The following is a 25,608-nucleotide window of genomic DNA, read 5'->3' on the forward strand; positions in this document are numbered from 1 at the left end:
GGAGAATAGTATGGTTATGTCTTGGCTCTTAGTCTCCATGCAACCTCAAATAAGGAAGAATTTCATGTGGGCTGAAACTGCAAATGAGATATGGGAACAAGCAAAATCTACATATTCAAAACTGCGACACTATGCCAAGATCTATCAACTGCAGGCAGAATCGTCTACTTGTAGACAGGGGGAGAGGTGTTTATCAGTATATTACTCTGACTTGACTTCTGTCTGGAAGGAGTTGGACCATTACCAGAATGTGGGTTGGAAGTGTGACGAGTGTGAGCTTAGGAGCTGTATTCGAAGTAGTAGAGAAGAGAAGAAGACTTCTGAAATGCTGTGAATGTCGAACTGAATAGCTCAGTCGACAATACTGTTATTTATATTAGAATGTAGTACAATGATACAAGGAATTACTGGAATGCCCCTGATTAGTGATGGGACACCCAGACAACTTAAAAACATTAAACAGGCTTAGGCCCATTAACACAGGCCCAGTACAGGATAACTTAAACTTAAGTATAGGCTAATAAGAACTTATATCAGCCGAACACTCATACGTAGAGAGACTTCAATCCAATACTCCCCCTCAAGCTAAGCATGGATATCAATCATGTTTAGCTTGCCAAGTATGTCCCTAAACTTTGCTACTGCCAACCCTTTAGTCAATACATCTGCAATTTGCATCTCAGATGGAGTATAAGGCACACAGAGTTCACCCGAGACAATTCTCTCTCTAACAAAGTGTCGATCAATCTCAATATGTTTTGTCCTGTCAGCCTTAATGCCAAGCTCATTAAGAAGAGTTCTGAGCCATAAGAGTTCAGCAACCCCGTGGGCCATAGCTCGATATTCTACTTCTGCACTTGATCTAGCCACTACATTCTGCTTCTTACTGTGCCATGTGACCAGGTTTCCTCCCACAAATGTACAGTAACCTGAGGTTGATTTTCTGTCTCCAACAGACCTAACCCAATCTGCATCAGTGTAGGCTTCAATTTCAAGTTTACTGTTTTTCTTGAATAGAATTCCCTTCCCTGGGCAAGTCTTCAAGTACCTGAGAATTCTTTCAACTGCTCTCATGTGAGGGATCTTTGGTGAGTGCATGAATTGACTGACAACATGCACTGCATAGGCAATATCTGGCCGAGTAAGGGATAAGTATATCAGCTTTCCTACCAATTTTTGGTATCTTTCTCTATCACAGTAGTCCTCACCCATTGATTCTTGTAGGCCATGGTTCTGTTCTATTGGAGTGTCTGCTGGCCTGCATCCCATCATGCCTATTTCCTCTAGGAGATCTAGCACATATTTCCGCTGACATATGTAGATTCCTTCTCTTGATCTAGCAACTTCAATCCCAAGAAAATATCTCAGATTTCCCAAGTCTTTGATCTCAAATTCTGAAGCTAGGAACTCCTTCAGTCTCTTTATCTCTTCCAAGTCATTCCCGGTAATCACCATATCATCCACATAAACAATGAGTGTCGTAAGCTTGCTATCTTGTCTCCTTGTAAACAAGGTATGATCTGCACCACTCTGAGTGTACCCCACTTTCTTCATGGCCATACAAAGTCTCTCGAACCATGCCCGGGGAGACTGCTTCAAACCATATAATGTTTTCCTTAGTTTACACACCTTCTTGCCAACATCATAGCCTGGTGGAGGTTCCATGAATACCTCTTCATGAAGATCACCATTTAGGAAGGCATTCTTCACATCCAGCTGATGAAGTTCCCATAAGAAATTTGCTGCTAGTGACAATAGAACCCGAATTGTGTTGAGCTTTGCTACTGGGGCAAAGGTTTTTTTGTAGTCAATTCTTTCATTTTGAGTAAATCCCTTTGCCACAAGTCTGGCCTTGTACCTCTCGATTGACCCATCCTCCCTGTGCTTTACTGTAAATACCCACTTGCACGCAACAGTGCCCTTCCCCTCTGGCAGGTCCACTAATTCCCAAGTTCTTGCTTTCATTAGGGCTTTCATCTCTTCATTCATAGCTTCTTTCCACCTTGGATCAGCTGCTGCCTCTGAGTACCTAGAAGGAACACGTATAGAGGAAAGAGCAGACACAAAGGAGTGATAGGCAGGAGATAAATGTGAGTAAGAAACAAAATCAGCTAGGGGATGCCGGGTGGTACAAGAACGGACAGGCTTACGAAGAGCAATAGGAAGATCCAAATCCGAAGTATGTGAGTCAGAATTACCTTGAATTGCAGAGACAGATTGATCTGAGTTCAACTGGTTGCAGTCATGAGGTTGAGAGCCCTTTTTTCTTCTGTTGTATGTAAGTATCTCCTTCTGTTGCCTACTGGAATCTTCAGGAGCATCTGCTGCATCAGGAGGAGTAACTGGCACATTTAGAGCCTTACTAGGTTGACTCGGAATGTCATAGTTAGTAGTAGTGGAAGGTGATGGAAGACCTTAGTCAGATAGGGGAACAAAAAAGGAGGGAGAATGAGAATCCTCTTCCAATCCACTAGTCTCCCCCTAAAGAGGATTCTGAGAAGACTTGAAATAGGGTTGAGACTCAAAGAAGACTACATCTTTGGTGACATACTTTTTCTTGGAGACAGGATCATAACACTTGTACCCCTTTTGTGTAGGAGAGTACTCCAAAAATATTCCCTTTGTAGCCTTGGGATCTAGCTTGGTTTTCTTTGTATCCTTCACATGTATGAAACATATACAACCAAAAACCCGTGGGGGAAGAGGAAATTTTGGAAGAGTGGGACACAAAACAGAGAAAGGGGTCTTCATACCCAATACCTTAGATGGCATCCGATTTATCAGGTATGATGCAGTGAGTACAGCTTGAGACCAGTATTGCTTGGGCACTTTGTGCTGAAATAGTAGCGCTCGAGCTGTCTCCAATAGATGTTTGTTCTTGCGCTCAACAACTCCATTTTGCTGAGGGGTATTAGCACAGGATGATTGGTGTAACATGCCAGCATCTTCCATGAATGAGTTCAGGGATTTTTCAAAGTATTCAACAACATTGTCTGATCGGAATTGCTTAATCTTCTTATCAAATTGTGTTTCAATCATCTTGCAAAAAGCCATAGTTATCTGTGGTACTTCATCTCGTCCTTTTAACAGATAAATCCATGTGCATCGAGAATAGTGGTCAATAAAATTGATAAAGTAATGGAAGCCATCAATGGAAACAATGGGTGAAGGTCCCCAAACATCAGAATGAACCAAATCAAAAGGAGCTCGAATTTCATTACTAGAAGTTAGATACACTGTTCTACATTGTTTTGACATTTGACACACATCACAAATTAAACTCTGACTTGGAATGCCCTTAAACAATTCGGGAAACAACATTGCTAATGAAGAGAAAGACACATGACCTAACCTAGCATGCCACAGGTGCAGCCTAGCTATTGACTCCACACTTTCCGGACTAGTAGTAGCAGAAGTTTGTAGGGCTGAGCCGATGTCTGCAGCAAAATAGTAGAGGCCTCCATACTCATGACCACTCCCAATCGTTCTCCTCGTCAATCTGTCCTGGAAAACACAATGAGTAGGGAAAAAAGTTATACTACAGTTCAAATTTTTTGTAAGCTTTGAAACAGACAAAAGATTTGAGGTAAGACTAGGAACATGTAGGACTGATTTAAGAGAGAGGTCCTTGCTTAGGTCAACCACCCCCTTTCCAGAGATGGTGGAGAAAGACCCATCAGCCACTCTCATCTTATCCTGGCCAGACAACCAATGATATGAAGAGAATAAGGAGGACATATGTTTCATATGGTCAGTTGCTCCGGAATCAATCACCCAAGAAGTGGAATCAATGGAGGTAGTTACACTAAAGGCAAAGACTATACCTGATCTGGCAAGAGAGGTGGAAGCAAAAGAATTGGTTTTTAGACGGGCTAATGCCCGGCTGAGAACCTCTACCTCACTAGCCGTGAAGCCCAAAGTACCAGTTTCAGAGGAGTCAACAACCTGCCCTATGGAGGAAGAAGACACTGTTGGAGTACTTTGTGAGTTGTCACCACTGTTGTTGTTGGTGGCAAGATTCCCACTTGCCGTATGACCCTTATGTTGTCTCTTGTCCTTTCTCAATGCAGCTGGCTTCAGATGAGGATACAGGACCCAACATTTTTCTTTTGTATGTTTCTCACCACCACAGTGGGTGCACTTGAGGGACTTCTTGTCTGGATATTTGTTTCCCTTAGTGGAGACTAGGGCTAAATGTTCTCCAGATAGTTTAGTTGACTGTGTCTGAGAGTCAACTTGCATCTCCTTTCTCTTGACTTCTTCATTTCTCACCAGGTAATAGACATGGTGTAGCTCCGGCAATTCATCTCTCCCTAGAATTTGTGACCTTATACCCTCATACACTGGGTCTAGGCCAGCCAGAAACTTGAAGGCTCTGCTCTCTTCAATTTGCTGATCATGTCTCTCCTTGTCCTTGGCATTTTCCCAATCCAATATCAAGTAATGATCAAGCTCTTCCCAAAGGCCTTCCAGAGTTGCAAAGTATGTTGCAACTGTCATATCTCCTTGCCTTAGAGCTGCAATGTCTTAGTTCAATCTGTAGATTCTAGCATTGTTCTTCTTCTGGCCGTAGGTCTTAGATACCTTTTCCCAAATCTTAGTAGCTGTAGGGAAATGATGAACAGTCTGGCAACCCGAGGAGTCATGGAGGCCAGCAACCAAGACATGACTGTGGCATTTTCCTTGCGCCACACGGCATGCTCAGGACTGCCGACTTCAGGTTCCTTCTTGTCCCCATCTAAATAGCCTGTGAGATCACGGGAAGTAATGAAAAGCCTTGCTGAGACGGACCACTCTTTGAAGTTATACTCATCCAGTAGCACACTTGTAATCTGCAAGCTGTGCAGATTAGGGTTTTCCAGGTTTGAAGACCTTGCGGCAGGTCTGTTATCTCTAGAGGAAACTTCTCCGGATAGCGAGGACATCCTGACTTCAGTCATAAAGTAGATGGCTCTGTTTAGAGCTGGCTGAAGTGTTCACAGTGCTGGACAATCAGGTGCTGGTAGCTCGCTAGGTAGACTTCACTTGGGCTGAAGCAGTTCGGGTACAGCAGCAAGTGAGAGGTTCTGGGCTGATAACCGACCTGAAATTAGGGCTCTTTATCACTGTGCTGTGCAAGTCTTGCTGGAGCTTCGAAGCTGCAACTGTAGAAGAAGCTCTCCCCCTTTCGGCTAGTGCTAGGACTGCTAAAATCAGTCCTCAACTAGGTTTGTCCTATACAGACCTCTCTTAGTAGCCAAATAGCTACTATTTGCTGGAAATAACCTAGTAGGACATCTGCTTCTGGGTCTTACTTCCCTTGAGCCCTACAACCAAGGGAAACCCTTGGTTCGAACTTGCTTTGTTCTCTTACAACCCAGAAAAAGAAGAAAGAAGATGAAAAGACAGCAAGAGAAGAAAAGCTAATGCTCTGATACCATGTGAGCTTAGGAGCTGTATTCGAAGTAGTAGAGAAGAGAAGAAGACTTCTGAAATGCTGTGAATGTCAAACTGAATAGCTCAGTCGACAATACTGTTATTTATATTAGAATGTAGTACAATGATACAAGGAATTACTGGAATGCCCCTGATTAGTGATGGGACACCCAGACAACTTAAAAACATTAAACAGGCTTAGGCCCATTAACACAGGCCTAAAGAACTCTTATCAGCCAAACACTCATACATATAGAGACTTCAATCCAACAACAAGGATGCAAAACTGTACAAGAAACTTGTCTCCCAGCAAAGTGTGTTTGCCTTCTTACATGGTCTGAATCCTATGTACGAATCTATCAGAGTCCAGATTCTCAGTTCTAAGGATCTTCCATCAGTTCAGGAAGTTTATGCTCTTGTACAATCTGAAGAGAGTAGAAGGAATTTGATGAACAACCCTGGTGGGGATGTAGTTGTGTTGGCAGCAAAAGGGGGTGTCTCTACTAGTGTGGGATCTTCTTCCAGGAAAGGAGATCTCTAGAAAAAAACAGAAGATAAGGACAAATTGTGGTGCACTCATTGCTAGAAACCCTGACACACTAGAGATACCTGTTGGGATCTTCATGGGAAACCAAAATGGGTTCAAGATCTGAATAAGAAGCAAGGTTCAAATGTGAATAAAAGGTCCAGACAGCAAGGTACAAAGAAATACAACATGGCCAACATGGCTACTCGGGAGAATCGGCCCTCCATCCCTATTGTGACTCAGACACATCTCTTTGGATCTGACCCAAGGGAGGATATTATGAATTCCTTCCATGACCATTTAGAGCTCTATGGTAGAGCAATTCGTCAGATGGATGCTCCTCCCTCAACCTCATTTGCATCTACGTCAGGTAACTCTGCCACAACTTTCCATGTTGCTTCTCACACCCTTGACTCTCCACGGATCATTGATTCTGGAGTGTCAAAACACATGACTGGTACGTCCTCTTACTTTCAAATCGATCACTTTCTTTCTGGAAGAGACAAGGTGAGACTAGCTGATGGATCATACACTTCCATAGCTGGTCAAGGAACCATTTCTCTTCCCCTTGGCCTTACCTCTCTGATGTCCTACATGTTTCAAAATTTCCCATTAATTTGTTCTCTGTTAGTAGTGTTACTAATTCCTTAAACTGCTCAGTGACCTTTTTCCCTTTTCATTGTGTGATTCAAGATCTGGCCTCGGGGAGGACGATTGGTAGGGGACGTATGGTTGATGGACTTTACATGCTGGAGAATAAGGCTAGTCTTCATGTTACAGAGTCTATGAGTCAGTCCTGTAAGAGTCAAGTTTATTTATGGCATTGTCGCCTTGGTCATTTGTCTTTTGAGTCTTTAAAAGTTGTGTTTCCAGAACTGTTTAAGTCAATGTCCGTTTCAGATTTCTCTTGTCAAACGTGTTAGTTAAGTAAACATTGTAGAACTCATTTTCTTGTAAAAATAGTAAATCTGAATTTCCTTTTCACATTGTTCATTCTGATGTATGGGGCTCTGTTACTTTACCATCTGAAAGTGGTTACAAGTATTTTATTACCCTCATTGATGATTATTCTAGATATACTTGGGTATATCCTATGCGAACCAGGGAGGAAGTACCAAAAATTATTCAAGATTTTCAGCGGTTGGTCTTCACTCAATTTCAGACTGAAATCCAAAATTTTCAATCAGACAATGCGAAAGAATTTTTTCATAGTGATCTCACGGAGTTCTTTGCTTCGCGTGGTTCACTTCACCGTAGCTCTTGTGCTCGAACACCAAAACAAAATGGTGTGGCTGAACGGAAGAACCGACATCTCCTTGAAGTGGCTCGGGGTTTACTACTCCATATGAATGTCTCCAAACGTTTTTGGCTTGAGGCTGTTCTTTGTTCTACCTACCTCATTAACCGTATGCCCTCTCGTTGGTTAGAGTACAAAGCCCAACATCAGCTTCTCTTTCCTAAGGCCCCCCTTCTTCCCATTCCTCCCCGTGTATTTGGTTGTCGGTGCTTTGTCCAAAATCTGTCTCCCACCTGTGGGAAATTGGATTCTCGTGCTATTCCTTGGTTACTCCTTCACTCAAAAGGGATACCGTTGTTTTGATCCTGTTTCTCGGAAATTCTATGTCTCCATGGATGTTTCTTTCTTTAAGGATGAGCCTTTCTTTCCTGTTTCTCCTCAGGGGGAGTGTAAGCATGAGGAGAAATTGGTTCAGCTCCCTTCTCTTTTTGATCCTCCGCCTTTTCGTGTCTTCTTTCATCGTCGCAAAGTTCAACCAAATTCAAGAGTTGTGGAGAATCTAGAAGCTGTACCTCCAGTGCCATCAAACTCCTCGGGGGAGGATCATACCCACTCAGGTAACTTGGCTCCCAATGATGTTCCTGATTCTATTGAAATTGATACCTCTGCTGCTAATGACCTTGACCTTCCTATTGCTCACAGGAAAGGTGTTAGATTGTGCACCACTAAACATCCCATTTCCAACTTTGTTTCCTATGAGAACATTTCACCCTCATTTCGTGCTTTCCTTACCTCTATTGACAGTGTCCCTATCCCCAAGAATGTGGCAGAAGCTCTTTCAGTACCTGAATGGACAGATGCCATGAAGGAAGAAATTAATGCCCTTCATAAAAATGGCACATGGGAACTTGTAGATCTTCGTAAGGGAAAGGATCCAGTTGGATGTAAATGGGTGTTCACTGTCAAGCATAGGGTTGATGGAACGGTGGAGAGGTATACAGCTCGCTTAGTGGCAAAGGGGTTTACTCAAGTGTACGGAGTTGATTATGCAAAAAATTTTGCCCCTGTTGCCAAGATGAACTCCATTAGAGTTCTATTCTCTCTTGCTACTAATCTGGATTGGGATCTACATCAGCTTGACATCAAGAATGCATTCTTGAATGGTGATCTTGAAGAAGAAGTTTACATGATTCAACCCCCTGGTTTCCTGGCTCAAGGCAATGAACAGAAAGTGTGCAAGTTGAAGAAGTCTTTATACGGGCTGAAACAATCACCAAGAGCTTGGTTCAGCAGATTCCATGTTGCGGTTCAGTAGAAAGGATACAAGCAATGTCAATCAGATAACACACTGTTTGTGAAAAGAGGAGAAGGTAAAATGGCTGCTTTAATAGTATACGTGAATGACATAATTGTTACTGGTGATTGGAAGGATGAAATCCAGAGGTTGAAGGGTTTCCTTGCCACTCAGTTTGAAGTGAAGGATCTAGGACCTCTCAGATACTTCCTTGGAATTGAAGTTGCCCGATCAAAACTCGGGGTATCTTCATTTCCCAAAGGAAATATGTCCTAGATTTACTTCAGGACACTGGAAAGATGGGAGTGAAGCCAGTTGATTCTCCCATTGACCCCAACCATAAATTAGGTGACAGCCAAGGTGAACCTCTCAAGGATGTGAAATAGTTTCAGAGGCTTGTAGGGAGACTGTTATATCTTTCTATGACTCGCCCAGACATTGCTTATGCTGTTGGTGTCCTCAGTCAATTCATGCATGCACCTAGGTCCACTCATCTTGAAGCGGCAGAAAGAATCCTCCGATATCTAAAAAAGTTTCCTGGTGCTGGCTTGTTATTCCAAAGGCACAGGCATTTGAAAGTTGAAGTTTATACAGATGCAGATTGGGCTGGATCTCAAAGTGACAGAAAGTCTACTAGTGGCTACTGCACCTTTATAGGAGGGAACCTTGTTACATGGAGGAGTAAAAAGCAAAATGTAGTGGCTAGATCCAGTGCGGAAGTTGAATATCGTGCAATGGCTCACGGAGTAGCTGAAAGTATGTGGATAAAGAATCTGTTGAGTGAGTTGGGTTTCCCAGTGGACAAGCCTATGACTCTATTTTGTGATAACAAAGCAGGTATAAACATTGCTGCTAACCCAGTGCTACATGATAGAACAAAACACATTGAAGTTGACAAGCATTTTATCAGAGAGAAAGTCATCACAGGCGAAGTATGTACTCCCTATGTCAGCTCTGAGAACCAACTTGCAGACATCTTTACAAAAGGGCTACACCATTCCAGACATCATGATCTCTGTGACAAGTTGGGCATGATTGATATCTATGCCCCAACTTGAGGGGGAGTGTTGACAGATGTTGTTGTACACATATGTTTAGTACCGCAAGGGTACTTTTGTAATTTCTTCATTTTTTATGTTGTACGACCATCCTAGTATAAATAATAACATACTGCACACGCCTACAGTATTCTTTGGGGCTCTCAGTCCTCTCGCCTCTCCTCTCTTTCTCTTCTCTTGTTCAACAGTTTTCTATAGTTGTTGTTTGCTGTCAGCCTAGGGTGGTGTCAGCTTGTTCCTTTCTTTCTTTTTTATTAGTTTTTTATTAGGGTGTGCCGCCAGGGGGATATTTGTAATCTCCTACTTCCTTTATGTTATGTTAATATAAATAAGAAGCTGGGCGTTGCCAGCAATACTTTTTGACTCTCAATCAGATCTCTCTCTCTTCCCTTCTCTTCTCCTCTCTTCTCTCCTCTCTCTTCTCTCTCTCTCTCCAAGAAAGAAAACGTTGGTATCAGAACGCAATTCTGGGCTATAGGGATCCTTTCTCTCATCTGAATCAAATCTCTTCCCAGTTTTTTCCTCTTGATCCCTTGGACGTTGAAGACAAAAAAAAACCTAATCGGACTGGTCAGGCGACTTGTTACCATCTTTTTTTTTGGGTTCTTCCTTGGTCATAGCACTAAGGAAACCCTAGTAGAAGAGGGCCGATGCTGGGAAGGCCTTTCTTCTCTTTGATCGATGCTGTGAAGACTTCTTTCTGTGTTTGCACCTTCGTACAGGTGCTGGACAGGGGTGTGTCTCCTTTTTCTCTGTGGTTAATGCTGTGAAGGCCTCTTTTCTGGGTTTACACCTCCGTACAGGCGCTGGGCAGGGGTGTGTAGTTTCTTTTTTATCACAGGTATGTGTTTTAGTCAGTTGGTATGACTCCTTATTAATGGTCGAACTGTTAGTGGACTATTTTAATGGCCGGACTGTTGCTGGACTGTTTTAATGCTGATTACTGGACTGTTCTGAACTGTTACTGGACTGATTTCAGCAGTACTTTTCTCATTTCAGAAGCAAGGTCTTTGGGGTTTAGCATTCTGATTATGACTGTAAAGATAGTAGTTGTGTGGAGAACTGGTCTGGTGCACTTGTGGTTCTGTTTTCTGTAGTGTAGACCCTCCCCCTCAATGGCAAATGATGATTCTGCTTCATCTGGGGTTACATCAACCCGTAGCATAGCTGGTATGGGAGGTGAAAACATGATGTTTCCCATGCCAATTGCCCCTTTAAATGGCCTAAACTATCTGGAGTGGGCTAAAAGTGTAAAACTTTATGTAACAGCAAGGGGAAAAGCTGGTTACATAAATGGAAGAGTGAAAGAACCCAAGAGTGAGTCAGCTGAACATGATAGGTGGGACCAAGAAAACTGTTGGTTTGAGTGGTTAAGTGTTGGTGGGCTTAGTTTAACTTTCATGTTTAAGTTCCTAGTCTATTATGGGCCTTTAGTTATTGGGCCTAAACCTGTTTTATTTTTCTTTATTATGTCTAGGTGTCCCATCACTAATCAGGGGCATTTTAGTCCTTTTATGTAACCTCTTATTGTAAATATATATACTAGCTTCTAGGGCCGGCTAAGACACTATTGCTGCCCATTCTCAAACCTCTTCTCTTCTCTTCTTCTTCCTCTTCTACTGCTGTTCTCCAGCAAACATGGTATCAGAGCTCCATTCGGCCTGACTGGTTACAACTAGTTTCCTTCTTTTCCTCTTCTCTGTTCCTTTTTTTCTCTCTTATCTCTACTACTGTGAAGAAACCCTAGGGCTGACCGTAGACAATAGCAAGGCCTGTATCTAGGGTTTCTCTTGGCTGTAGGGCCCAAGGGGAGTTTTTCCTAGAAGCTTATGCCCTACTAGTGGTTCTGTGCAGTTAGTAACCATTCGGCTGCTAGAGAGATTTGTGTAGAACAGATCTAGGTAGAAGGACTGAGTAGACAGTCCTAGTTGGTGTCTGGGAGATTGAACAGACCGTAGGGTGGTCACAGTCCAGGTTCGACCTCCAGAAGTGGTGTTGTTTTCAGTTCAGTATCTGCTCAGCCTGAAGTGGTGTTGTTTTCAGCCCAGAAGTGCTTCAGTACAGTTACAGACTGTACTTCTTTCCTTGATGTCCCCTTGAATATCCTTTTACTTCTTTCCTCCCACAATGACCAGAGAATAGCTGCCTTACTGCATCTCCATGAAAGCCTATTTTTTCTAGTAAGAAAGGGAAGGAAAGAAACATCAAACAGCCTTGCAATGTCAATTGGTGGAAGCCATCTATAACCAAAATGAGAAAGAAAACCATTCCCAAATGCTAGGCACAAAACCAAAAGAAATTAGTAAATGGTGAGTTAACTCTCAACTAGCAAAACAAAGGAAACAAGCTACATCTACGAGGAGTCACATTGGTGCAACAAGGCAGTGCCTTCAAAGAAGGCTGTTGGGTTGGTTTCTGGTGAGACATTGTATACTTGTCCTCAGGAGGTTTGTGCGCAAGATAAGGTGGTTAGAGGAAGCAGTGATAGAGCACCTTGTGAATGATGATGCTCAAATGGGAAGGAATTGGGTTTGATTTTCATGGGTGGTGAAGAAAGGGCTAGGGAGTACTTTTGAGCTTTGGGGACCGAGGCTGTTAACCAGAGACACTCCAAGGACTTGTGTACAGTTTAGAGGAAGAGCAATGCAGTGAGGAGTCCCTGGATAATGCTATGGAACTGTATGACTTTGATGGCCTTCCAGGGAGCAGAAATCTGAGGAGACTAGAAGATTTGTATGTTGATAAGCTGGTGCAAGCTGATCCGAAATCTGCTAAAAGTGTGCAAGGGAGATGCAGGAATTCATTGTGATGTGATCCAGTACCGTTTGGTTTTGGGTAGCAATCTGGTTGCTAGCTTCTGAAGCTTGGTTTTGTGGAGTTCCTCATCTGGTGTTGGCTTTGAGGCAATGTTCTTAAGGATGAATTTTGGGTTTGTTTTGGTGTTGAGCTTTTCTCTGTGGGGGAGGGTTGGTTTTGAGGGGATTTGTATATTTTCTATATTGAGGAGGGGGATTTCAGTTTCTGCGGCTCCCCCATCAGATTTGTCCTTGCAAGTTTATATTTTCTTTTCTTTTCTTTTCTTTTCCTTTTTTAATATAATTTAAACTTAACTACCAAAAAAATTAATGTTTTGACCTAACTTTTTTCTTGCATAAGTTCTTTGATGCTAAGGTCCTTTGGGTGTGGGTTTAACATTATATGTTTCCACATTTTAGAATTATACATTAGTACTCGGTAGATTGTTATTAGGTACCTTGAATTTCTCACAGCTTCAATAATGTTTATTTATTTAATAACTTGCACAAAAAAATGAAACTTAATGGAACAGTTAATCATGGCTTGTAGGGGTTGGATCAGGTACATTATCCCTTGTATTTTTGTATCCATTGCGGCTTTCATGATTTGGCACAAGTTTTGCAACAAAGGGAAGCCATTGGAAGCTTTCATAGTTACAGCTCCTCCAACTCGAAATGCTGTAGAACAACTGCTATCATTACAGGAAGCAATTTCTCAATTTGAAACACTGGTTCAAGCTGGAAATATTATTCTCCTCAAGCTAAGAGCACTCTTGTTTGGTGCTCTTCCTCAGGTTTTCATCTCAACATACCTAAAGAACCTTAAAGAATTTTTCTTCCTGTAAGCTTCCTGTAAGCTTCCTGTAAGCTAAGAGCACCCTTTTATATACTTAAATTCCATGTTCTAGTTCCTGTAAGCTTCCATCTCAACATCTATGCTGTTACCTTTGCAGGGTTAAATTACCTCTTGGTGGATATGCCAAAAAGAAAGTATGATTATCTGATCTGGATTTTTCCCAAATAGATCAGATATGTTTAAATATGTGGCATCGTAAAATTGTTCAGCACTTGTCTTCATATGCTAGTTGTGTGGCACGTGTTGCATGTGCAAGATGATATATAGAAGGGGTAGTTTTGGTTATTAAAAACAATATATAAGGATAAAGATAGGAAATTGAATAAATAGAAGGGGTATTTAAGTATATAAAAGTTAAAACATTAACTATAGTTGGGCGTGAAAAATCATCGAAAACGTATTTTATTTAAAAATACAAAATTGATATAAAGGATTATTGTTGACCTGAACCTTTTTTCATTAGATTTATGTTCTTTTTGAAGTCTGTATGCTTAATTGCAGATCAATGGAAGATATATTCTACTAAGAAACTTTTGAACTATTATAGTTGATCAATGGTCAAATAGACCTTGTTGATTGCAAGCAATAAAAACCACTTTGGATTACTAAATATCCTTTAAGAGGAGACAAAGTATTATAATGTAATAAATTAAAAAAAAAAAGAATAAGGGTATTACTGAAAGTTGATCATCCAATGATCATTTTGTGCCAAAAATCCAGCAACTAGAAAGATAGGATTTCAAAAATTTATGGAACCCTAATGCTAAAATTGCACAATATGAAAAGAACTAGTTTTTCTCATTAGGTCGATTGGGTTTTTGGACCATGAAAGATCAGATCTTTTTGGATCAAGATTGAGTGCATTACCTGATTTTGAATTCCACAAATGCATAATCCAAAGTGGTGCTCACACCCAAGCTTGAATCTTCCTAGTAATACTGCAACAAGTTGAAGATGGTGCAACTCTATCCTTAGTCTTGGATTTCTTCTCCAGAATGTACAACAGCAAAGGTCTGACCTTTCTCACGTTTTTGGGTGGTTTTCTTTACCCAAAACAAAGCTGCAATAGTGCTACAAACAATGGATAAAAGCTCTGGTAGAACGGGATTCAAAACCTAGCAAAAGGGTCTCACAATGGTGGGATTGAATTCAGCTAGTAAGGGAGAACATGCATTGTTTGATCCCTTCTCATTCCTCTTTATTTATAGACTTGGGAGGGCTGCAAGAGCCCTCTCCTAATCTATTTACAACTCCTAATTCACTTATGATAAGATTAGAGAGAGTCCAGCTCTCTTAAATCAGCCTTAGGTTGGCTCATTGGAATCCATCTAACTAGTCTAATTAGTCAAATCCTAATCTTACTAAACATGTCTAGCACATAGTTTGACTAGGAATCTAATGTGAAACTCTTAATTATTCATTAGCACTCTATTATTTATGGAAAATATTTATCCAATTAGGAAATTACAGCTTGTATGGTGTGGGACCCACAACTTAATGGGAGAGCCAACATGTCACATGCTTTATATAAGCTAGTGGGGCCAGACACTTAAGTTTTAATTAGCCATTATAGGCTAATTCGACCATAACTGTCATGGGCTTAAATGATCAGGCCTATTAAGTGTCTAAACACTTAAAAATCACTTGGAACCTTACCATCCTAAAGGCCCAAGTATATTGGTTCAGCCACTGTTATGTCATAATCAAGTCAATATAGTCCAATCAATCACTTGCAATCAATCTCTTTGCTATAAAAACTTGACCCACATTAAGGGAATGACTCTTTCCCTCTTTGTCTTTATAACATGGTGTCCAATTTCCAACACCACTAGATCCTTCATTGATGATTTAGATAATCCTAGTGCTGGTAGATTTAGGACTCCAAGGAGGAAGTTGTACAAAGTGTTATCTATGTCTTGTCATAGTATTGGATCCTATCACATTGATCATCAATCAAGATACCTTTCTTAAATATCCCAACATATCTAGATATTTAACCCTAGAAGGATCTCCCTGGTTGGCATATCAAACATAGATAAGTCTGATACTCAATCTGATATCAATATCAAGTTTAGGGATTAAAAGCAACACTAGTTGTTCCACTTGTCAAAAAGTCCAGGAGAATGTTGGGTTTGGTCCAATTCAATGTTTCTTGTAAACACTCACCTTCACACCTTAGGTCACAACCTGAGCAAATGAGACCCATTTCCCCAAGTGTATCCACTGGTTGTGAAGTTTTAAGTCCATATTATAACAATCATGTGGTCTCATACATAATACTTTTATGAACTAAGGGCATTTAGCACAACAGTGTTGGAAGGGTTAGAAATCAAATTAAACTTAGCCAAACCAAGTTTAGTGGTTGGCCTAATTTTTAAAATTCTTTTTAACCCCAACTGGGAACCAATTTCCCGGTAATTTTGAAATCTGAAATTTCGGGATCGATCTTGCACTAAATTGGACCAGATTTGAAACCAAATTAAAAACTGATTGTTGGATTGAAGTCTTTGTATGTATGAGTATTCGGCTGATAAGAGTTCTTATTAGCCTATACTTAAGTTTAAGTTGTCCTGTACTGGGCCTATGTTAATGGGCCTAATCCTGTTTAATGTTTTAAGTTGTTTGGGTGTCCCATCACTAATCAGGGGCATTCTAGTAACTTCCTGTATCATTGTACTACATTATAATATAAATAATAGTACTGTCGACTGAGCAGTTCAGTTCGACATTCCAGCATCTCTTCTTCTTCTTCTCCTTTCTGCTACTTCGGCTACAGTAGTTTAGCTTTCATGGTATCAGAGCATTAGCTTCTTCCTGGTTTCAGCCGACACACACTCTCTTCTCTTGCTGTCTTTTCATCTTCTCTCTTCCTTTTCTGGGTTGCTGCAGTGAAGACCTAGGGGTGTAAGAGAGTAAAGCAAGTTCGAACCTAGGGTTTCTCTTCGTTGTAGGACTCAAGGGAAGTAAAACCCAGAAGTAGATGTCCTACTAGGTTATTTCCAGCAAATAGTAGCTATTTGGCTACTAAGAGAGGTCTGTATAAGACAGACCTAGTTGAGGACTGATTTCAGCAGTCCTAGCACTAGCCGAAAGGGGCTTAGCTTCTTCTACAGTTGCAGCTTCGGTGCTCCAGCAAGACTCACACAGACTTAGCTTCTTCTACAGAGCCCACTGTTCACTTGCTACTGTTGCAGCCTCGAACTGTTCACTTGCTACTGTACCCGAACTGTTGCAGTTTTTGGTTCAGCCCAAGTGAAGTCTATCTAGTGTTCTACCAGCACTGTGAACACTTCTACCAGCATAGCAATGTGGTAAACAGCTCCAAGTCCAAGGTGGTTATCAGTCCGAAACCCCTCACCACTGCTGTGAGATTACCTAGGGAGCTGCCAGCTCCAGATTGTTTAGCACTGTGAACCCTAGTTGAGGACTGATGTCAGCAGTCCTAGTATTGGCCGCAAGGAGGGGCACTCTCTTTACAGTTGCAGTACTCGAAGTTCAAGTGGAGTCTGCATAGCACAATAGTTGAGAACCCTTAGCTTCAGAACCTTCAGAACTGCTTCGGCTAGTCTTAATCAGTGTCACCTACACAGTGGCTGCAGTCAAAATGTCTTCAATACCTAGAAATGCTTCTTCTAGAGATAACAGGCCTGCGGCAAGTGGGAATTTTGTCACCAGCAACAATGATGACAACTCACAAAATACATCAACAGTGTCTTCTTCTCCTATGGGACAGGTTGCTGATTCCTCTGGAACTGGTACTTTGGGCTTCACTGCTAGTGAGGTTGAGGTCCTTAGCAGGGCATTAGCCCGTCTAAGAAATAATTCTTTTGCTTCTACATCTCTTGCCAGATCAGGTACAGCCTCTGCCTTCAGTGCCACTGGCTCTATTGACTCTACTTCTTGGGTTATTGATTCCGGTGCTACTGACCACATGACACATATGTCTTCCCTATTCTCTTCATATCATTTGTTGTCTGGTCAGGATAAGATGAGAGTTGCTGACGGGTCTTTCTCCACTATCTTTGGAAAGGGAATGGTTGACCTAAGCAAGGACCTCTCTCTCAAATCAGTTTTACATGTTCCCAGTCTTACCTCAAATCTTTTGTCTGTTTCAAAACTTACCAAAAATTTGAACTGTAGTATAACCTTTTTTCCTACTCATTGTGTCTTCCAGGACAGATTGACAAGGAGAACGATTGGGTGTGGTCATGAGTATGGAGGCCTCTACTACCTTGATGCAGACATTGGCTCAGCCTTACAAGCATCTGCTGCTAGTAGTCCGGAAAGTGTGGAGTCAATAGCTAAGCTGCATCTTTGGCATGCTAGGCTAGGTCATGTGTCTTTCTCTTCATTAGAAATGTTGTTTCCCGAATTGTTTAAGGGCATTCCAAGTCAGAGTCTAACCTGTGAAGTATGTCAAATGTCAAAACAATGTAGAACTGTGTATCCAATTTCCAGTAATGAAATTTGTTCTCCTTTTGATTTGGTTCATTCTGATGTCTGGGGCCCTTCATCCATTGTTTCCTTTGATGGCTTCCGGTACTTTATCAGTTTTATTGACCACTACTCTCGTTGTACATGGATCTACCTGTTAAAAGGACGGGATGAAGTACCACGGATAACCATGGCATTTTGCAAGATGATTGAAACACAGTTTAATAAGAAGATTAAGCAATTCAGATCAGATAATGCTGCTGAATACTTTGAAAAATCCTTGAACTTATTCATGGAAGATGCTGGCATACTACATCAGGCATCCTGTGCTTATACTCCTCAGCAGAATGGGGTTGCTGAGCGCAAGAATAGACATCTATTGGAGACAACTCGAGCCTTACTATTCCAGCACAAAGTCCCCAAGCAATATTGGTCTCAAGCTGTACTTTCTGCATCATATCTGATAAACCGGATGCCATCTAAGGTGTTGGGTATGAAAACCCCTTTCTCTGTTTTGTGCCCCACTCTTCCAAACTTTCCCCTTCCTCCTCGGGTCTTTGGCTGTATATGTTTCATACATGTGAAGGATCCAAAGAAGACCAAGCTGGATCCTAAGGCTACAAAGGGAATATTCTTGGGGTACTCTCCTACACAAAAGGGTTACAAGTGTTATGACCCTGTCTCCAAGAGAAAGTATGTCACCAGAGATGTGGTCTTCTTTGAGTCTCAACCCTATTTTCAGTCTTCTCAAAATCCTCTTCAGGGGGAGACTAGTGGGATGGAAGAGGATTCTCATTCTCCCTCCTTTTTTGTTCCCCTATCTGCCTCGGGTCTTCCATCCTCTCCTCCTACTCCTTGTTGTGACATTCCGGGTCAACCCAGTGAGGCTCCCATTGCGCCGATTACCTCTCCTGATGCTGTAGATGTTTCTGAAGGCTCCAGTAGGCAATAAAAAGAGATACTTACATACAACAGAAGAAAAAGGGGCCCTCAACCTCATGACAGCAACCAGTTGGACTCGGGTCAATCTGTCTCTACAATCCAAGGTAATTGCAACTCTCATACTTCTGATTTGGATCTTCCTTTTGCTCTCCGTAAGCCTATCCGCTCTTGCACCACCCGACACCCCATTGCTGATTTTGTTTCTTACTCACATTTATCTCCTTCCTATCACTCCTTTGTGTCTGCTCTTTCCTCTGTGTGTGTTCCTTCTAGGTACTCAAAGGCTGTGTCTGATCCAAGGTGGAAAGAAGCCATGAATGAAGAGATGAAAGCCCTAATGAAAGCAAGAACTTGGGAATTAGTGGATCTGCTAGAGGGGAAGACCACTGTTGGGTGCAAGTGGGGTGTTTACTGTAAAGCACAGGGAGGACGGGTCCATTGAAAGGTACAAGGCCAAACTTGTGGCAAAGGGGTTTACTCAGAAAGAAGGGATTGACTACAAATAAACCTTTGCCCCAATAGCAAAGCTCAACACAATTCGGGTTCTATTATCGCTAGAAGCAAATTTTTCATGGGAACTTCATCAGCTGGATGTGAAGAATGCCTTCTTAAATGGTGACCTCCATGAAGAGGTATTTATGGAACCTCCACCAGGCTATGACTTTGGTAGAAAGGTGTGCAAACTGAGGAAAGCATTATATGGGTTGAAGCAATCTCCCCGTGCATGGTTTGAGAGGCTCTATGGGGCCATGAAGAAAGTGGGGTACACTCAGAGTGGTGCAGACCACACCTTGTTCATAAGGAGACAGGATAGCAAACTTACTGCACTCATTGTTTATGTGGATGATATGGTAATTACCGGGAATGACTTGAAAGAGATAAAAAGACTGAAGGAGTTTCTAGCTTCTGAATTTGAGATCAAAGACTTGGTCATTTGAGATATTTTCTTGGGATTGAAGTTGCCAGGTCAAGAGAGGGAATCTACATATGTCAGCGGAAGTATGTTCTTGACCTCCTTGAGGAAACAGGCATGATGGGGTGCAGGCCAGCAGATACTCCAATGGAACAGAATCATGACCTGCAGGAATCAGTAGGGGAGGACTACTGTGATAGAGAGAGATACCAAAAATTGGTAGGGAAGCTGATATACTTATCCCTCACTCGGCCAAATATTACTTTTGTTGTGCATGTTGTCAATCAATTTATGCACTCTCCAAAGATCCCTCATATGAAAGCAGTTGAAAAGATTCTCAGGTACTTGAAGACTTGCCCAGGGAAGGGAATTCTCTTCAGGAAAAACAATAGAATTGAAATTGAAGCCTACATTGATGCAGATTGGGCTGGGTCTGTTGGAGACAGGAAGTCAACCTCGGGTTACTGTACATTTGTGGGAGGAAACCTAGTCACATGGTGTAGTAAGAAGCAGAATGTAGTGGCTAGATCAAGTGCAGAAGCAGAATATCGAGCTATGGCCCACGGGGTTGCTGAACTCTTATGGCTCAGAACTCTTCTTAATGAACTTGGCATTAAGGTTGAAGGTTCTCTCAGGCTGTATTGTGACAATAAAGCTGCCATCAACATTGCCAACAATCCCGTGCAGCATGACAGGACAAAACATATTGAGATTGATCGACACTTTGTTAGAGAAAGAATTGTCACGGGTGAACTCTGTGTGCCTTATACTCCATCTGAGATGCAAATTGCAGGGCTGGCAGCAGCAAAGTTTAGGGACATGCTTGGCAAGCTAAACATGATTGATATCCTTGCTTAGCTTGATGGGGAGTGTTGGATTGAAGTCTTTGTATGTATGAGTATTCGGCTGATAAGAGTTCTTATTAGCCTATACTTAAGTTTAAGTTGTCCTGTACTGGGCCTATGTTAATGGGCCTAATCCTGTTTAATGTTTTAAGTTGTTTGGGTGTCCCATCACTAATCAGGGGCATTCTAGTAACTTCCTGTATCATTGTACTACATCATAATATAAATAATAGTACTGTCGACTGAGCAGTTCAGTTCGACATTCCAGCATCTCTTCTTCTTCTTCTTCTTCTCCTTTCTGCTACTTCGGCTACAGTAGTTTAGCTTTCACTGATTATACCTGATACAGAGTCCACAATCTGCAGCTCTGAGAGTGGTAGTTCATGCCCAATTTCAGTCCCAAAATCGGCCTCCAATTGAAGATGGTGCAGTGTGTATGTGAAGCCAATTCAGCAACACCATTACAGCAAAAATAGGTCTCCAACTTTCTTGGATCGAAGTGGGTATGTGAACCTGATATGCTATGATGTTTTTCTTGCAAATACACAGTAGAGGACTGATGGAAATCTGCACCAATCATAGCTGGGTCAAATTAGGGTTTTGGGGAGGCAAAGGGAGGAGAGGAGAGAGTAAGAGAGTGGAGAGAATTGGTGAATTCACCCCTCCCCTCTTAGTCCCTTATATAGAGCACTCTGCTAACTTAATTAAGAGTTTATCCAAATCAAATTTGGATTAGGACTTTATCTTCAATTGGTAAGAATTCTCTTCTTAAGAGAATGTGTGCTCCATACCCAAATCCATGCCCATTTTTAACCTAAATCACATGACAACTTCATGCAAGGTTCAAAGTATCGGCCCGTATCGGCCGATGCATATCGTTCTGGGACCCCTCCGATACGCCCCTACAGTTGGTGTATCGGGGGTTTGATCGGTTCAGGGGGTGGAGGAGTCCTAAACCGGCCCCTTGAACCGATTGCGAAAAAAATAATAAAAAAGGCACAAAATGTAGTACCGATTCGCCCGATACGCCCCTACCAGCGTATCGGGCGTATCGATATTTTGAACCTTGACTTCATGTGATCACTTAAGTAATCATATTAGTAATGAGCCCTGAGCCCATTTTCTCTAATGGTTTATGTCCCAAGGTGTTGCATGACCACCTTAGGCCTGAATATCGTATGGCGTGGAACCTACAAAGTTCTCACACAATTCTATAAGGGTTCGTCCCCACCTCTGGTAGAGGTTAGGCCGAATTCATTTCTCAGAGGCAGTGAGCCCCTAACCCAATCAACTTGGGCTTAGTTTAGGCTCAACATTTACATATAAATGATTCTTGGATTCAGCCACCCTATGAAGACCCAAGGATAATGGACTGTAAGATAAAGCCCATCAGGTAATTAGCTTTGTAATGGTCTCTTGCACCTAACCCCTCGGTCCATAATCATCAAAACACTTTCCATAGGGAATGACCTCTTCCCTAATTGCGAAATGCAGTGTCACGCTCTCTACTCGGATGGATCTCGGGATTAAAACCTTTTTCATAAAATAGTAATATAACATATAAATATACTTTGCAAATCAAATTTCAAATATAGTTGAAATCCACTTTCGGTAGTCTAGGTTTCCATCAGAGAGAGTGTAAACCATGATATTCACTTTGTCTGACAAAGGGGTCGATCCCATCACTATGATCACCCACTCAAGTAATTTCCCTAACTGCCCCAACATGCCCAGGTATTTGACCCTTGATAGATCACTAGTTGGTATATCAAAGACAACTCGGTCCAAAACCTAGTTTAGTATCATAATCGTCTGGGATTAAGTGCAACTTTCCGGTTTTGCCCATCTATCTCCAAGGTCTAGGGCATAACTAGAAATTGATACGGGTTTAGTGTTTCTTCTAAACACCCACTGGTTGTGCTTGGGATCTAACCCTAGCAGCTGAGACAAGTTGCTCCACCAGTTCAATAGCACACCATTGTCAGCCTTGTCAGGACAAACTCCCCAAGTCTTTCCAATGGCTGAGAACATTCTAAACTAACACGAGTCTCATAAGTGTCCAATTTAAGGAGTAATTCACAGAAACACACCAATAAGAACATGAAACAATGATGTACTTTATTCATTTACTGATAAATGTATATGTACATCAATTTGATTGGAGTTAAGGGCATACACTATCTAACAAGCAGAACAACCCAATAGCACATGAAATAAACATCCTTTTATTCATAACAAAAGTATGTATAATACATCAGTTGGAGGGCATACATACTAACATAACAATTACCATATTGATGGAATTGAAAGTTCAAATATGGACGAATTCATCCTCTTTTATTATAAGTTACATGATTTGTGAAGATTCACCTTATACTAATGGTATAGCAGAGACATGTATAATGGTTTTTCCTGCCCATCCTCACCAGAAACTTTTTTTTTCGTAAGTCATGGATAGTTAAGATATTGTGTTAAAGAAAAAGATGCATGCTTCCCTAATATGGTACACACCTCTCTCTCTTATATTCATGTATGTGTGTCCAATACTTAGAAATACATGGTCCTTATTCGCAGTGTATTTGTATTGCACACACTTATCTCTCTTATTCAGTGTAAGAAATATATGTATAAGCCTCTATTATAAATCTGCAGGGTCTTTGGTGCTTCCATTTTTTCTTTTTTTTTCACTTTTTTTGTTCATTGGGCTACACAATTGGACAAATTGGAGTGGGTGGGTGGGGGGTGGGGATCCCCCTGTACCAGTAACCTCTCATTCCCAACCCCTGGTGGCAATGAATTTTGATCCCAAGTTTCTTCTGGAACAAGCCAGTGACTGTACCAACAAAGCCAATCATCAGTTGGTTTTGGTGCTTCCTTCTGATTCAATGCTAAGGAACCTTTTATTTATGGTGCTTCCTTTATTTTTTGACATCACATGGAGTTACCTTTCCTAGGTACATGAGATTTTTTAAATGACATCCCCGTTAGTATGCTTGGAAGCTTAGGGGAGTAATGCTCTGAAATATGATGCCTTCTGCTGTTTGACAGAACATATGAAAATAGAGAAATTGAATGATTGTTGAGGATATTTCAAGGCCATTTGAGCATTTATATGCTACTGCAGGATTTTTCCTTTCATGTATTGAGCCATTTATAGGCCATTAGATAAAATTATATAACCAAAATTCAAGTTTGATTACCACACCTTTTTGTTTTAAAGAATCAAAGTCATTTTAAAAGGCATTGTATTGTGACTGATCGAGAAAAAGAAAGAAAGCAATTCTGTAAAAAAGAAATGAATTATCTTACTTTTCTGTCTCATCCACATTTTGCTATCCAGGCTACAGACAAGGCTGTTGTGTTTTTTATCATCATGGCTGCAGTCTTTGCATTTGTGCCTCTATGGTTTCTGATCATGATAGTATTTCTTGAGGCATTCACAAGGGAAATGCCTTTGAGGAAAGATCTCAGCGATAGGTGGTTAAGGCGGGTTAGAGAATGGTGGATCGGGATTCCAGCAGCCCCAGTTCAGCTAATCAAACTTGAAGACAAGAAACGAAAATGAATAATTCTTTGGACGGAGAGAGGTTCCTCTCCTAATAGTCATAGCAACTTGAATATCTCTTTTCACCTGTTCTTTGTAATTAGTGTGTAATTATCTGGTTATAAAGTTAAGTGTGCTTTGTCAAACTATATGGACTGGAAATACAAAATAATATGCCAATGCTTTACAAGGAGGTAGAATTTGTATAATGGCAATGGAGTGGGGTGGGACGGCCCGTATCTGCCAATGGGCACAGGGTTTTCCCCCATCCCCGTCTCCATGGGTCTCCACTCCCCATCAACTTTTTCATGACGTCAACTTCATTTTATTTTTAAAAATAAAACAGTTATACTTTATAATTTACAATCATCTAAATGTATTCAAGCCATATTTTCAAACAATATTAACACAAATTCATTAACACAAAATATATATATATTACTAAACGGGGATCCCTACCGGGCAGGGAGTGCTCATATTCCTGCCAAAGGAGATGGAAAATTTTTCATCATATCTCCCCAGAGGAAAAATCATCTCCATCCCTGCCAAGCACTCGGGAAATGTGAAAATTTATTATATTCCTAGACTATGTAATTCAAAGGCAAATACCTACTTTATTATATATCATAGATTTGTTGAGCTCAGTATTTCACGGATGAATCCAGATCTGTTGGGCTTTAGAAAAATCTGGACCTGTTAAGAATGCTTAGATGATCACATGGATGACCATATTATACGATGCTACCATTGCTCCACAGCCTTCACTTTTTTTTGGAGAATGACGGTTCAGCCCAGGGTCAGGATTTTTAGGCCTAAAGTACAGTTGGAGTAGGTGCCAGATTGGAATTGATGTCAATTCACGGGCTGGCATTGGTGTATAGAGTGGGGGTATTTGGCATTTTGAATGTTTATAGGTCTACAGTGGAATTCAGAAATCTGCATTGGGCCTGTCTGTGTTTTTTCGTTTTTTTTCTTTGGTCTTTTTTCTCCAAGGGACTACACAACGGGGGTAGTTCGTCCCCCAAATCCATCAACCCCCGCCAATCCAGGTACAGACGAAATTCAATCCCAAGTCTCTGCTACAATCAGTATGATTGTACGAGTACTAACCAACCAATTGGTTGGCACCTTGCGGGGGAACTTTGTTAGTTATCCCGTGGTGCTGCCACTGCTTCACTTACATGCAAGGTTCAAAGTATCGGAAACGCTATGCGTATCTGAAAGGTAAATTTAAGAGATGTATCGGGATACACCTTGGATATGCATGGATACGGATGAAAAATTAAGATACGCATGGAAATACATGGAAATGCTATAAATACTCTAATAAATAATAAATAAACATTAATATCACCAAATATAAGACATAAATGAGCTATTTATGCATAAAAATAACATGTTTTAGTGGGTTTTATGAAAAAAAAAACATATTATAATCAATAAATGGGAAGTCGGGAACATAAACATACTATCTAATTATGGACATTATAGATCAAGTAATTATTTTGCATGTTTTATTCTAATTTTTTAAAAACTAAATAATTATTTATTTTTATTCAAATAATTATTTTGCATGTTTTATTCTAAAAATTAAATTAAAATTAAGAAAAGTAAATATGTAACAAAAAATTGAATGGACTTATGGACACAATAGATGAAATAATTATTTTGCATATTTTATTCTAAAAATTAAAAAAATAAATATCAATGTTTTAAAGCATATAGGCATTCCACTACCTAGAGGTGTGA

General features: G+C 41.0%; 1 protein-coding gene across 5 annotated transcripts in view; it reads left to right on the top strand.

Annotated features, from left to right (window-relative positions):
- The window catches only part of LOC104589907 (polygalacturonase inhibitor (DUF639)), a 70,111-nt gene extending 46,065 nt beyond the window's left edge, over nucleotides 1–24,046 (top strand). Inside the window, exons 9-11 of one of the 5 annotated variants that reach the window (XM_088903947.1) lie at nucleotides 12,876–13,166; nucleotides 13,279–13,315; nucleotides 23,656–24,046. In XM_088903947.1, coding sequence (XP_088760073.1) covers nucleotides 12,876–13,166; nucleotides 13,279–13,315; nucleotides 23,656–23,880 — 553 coding nt within the window. In that variant the 3' untranslated portion in view covers nucleotides 23,881–24,046. The remainder of the gene's footprint in view (nucleotides 1–12,875; nucleotides 13,167–13,278; nucleotides 13,316–23,655) is intronic. The other 4 variants (XM_088903948.1, XM_010248378.3, XM_010248376.3 and 1 more) reach the window with 4 other exon arrangements.
- The last annotated feature ends 1,562 nt before the right edge of the window (nucleotides 24,047–25,608 follow it).

The sequence above is a fragment of the Nelumbo nucifera genome, chromosome 4, assembly GCF_055504915.1.
Source record: "Nelumbo nucifera cultivar China Antique chromosome 4, China Antique-T2T, whole genome shotgun sequence".
Taxonomy (NCBI): domain Eukaryota; kingdom Viridiplantae; phylum Streptophyta; class Magnoliopsida; order Proteales; family Nelumbonaceae; genus Nelumbo; species Nelumbo nucifera.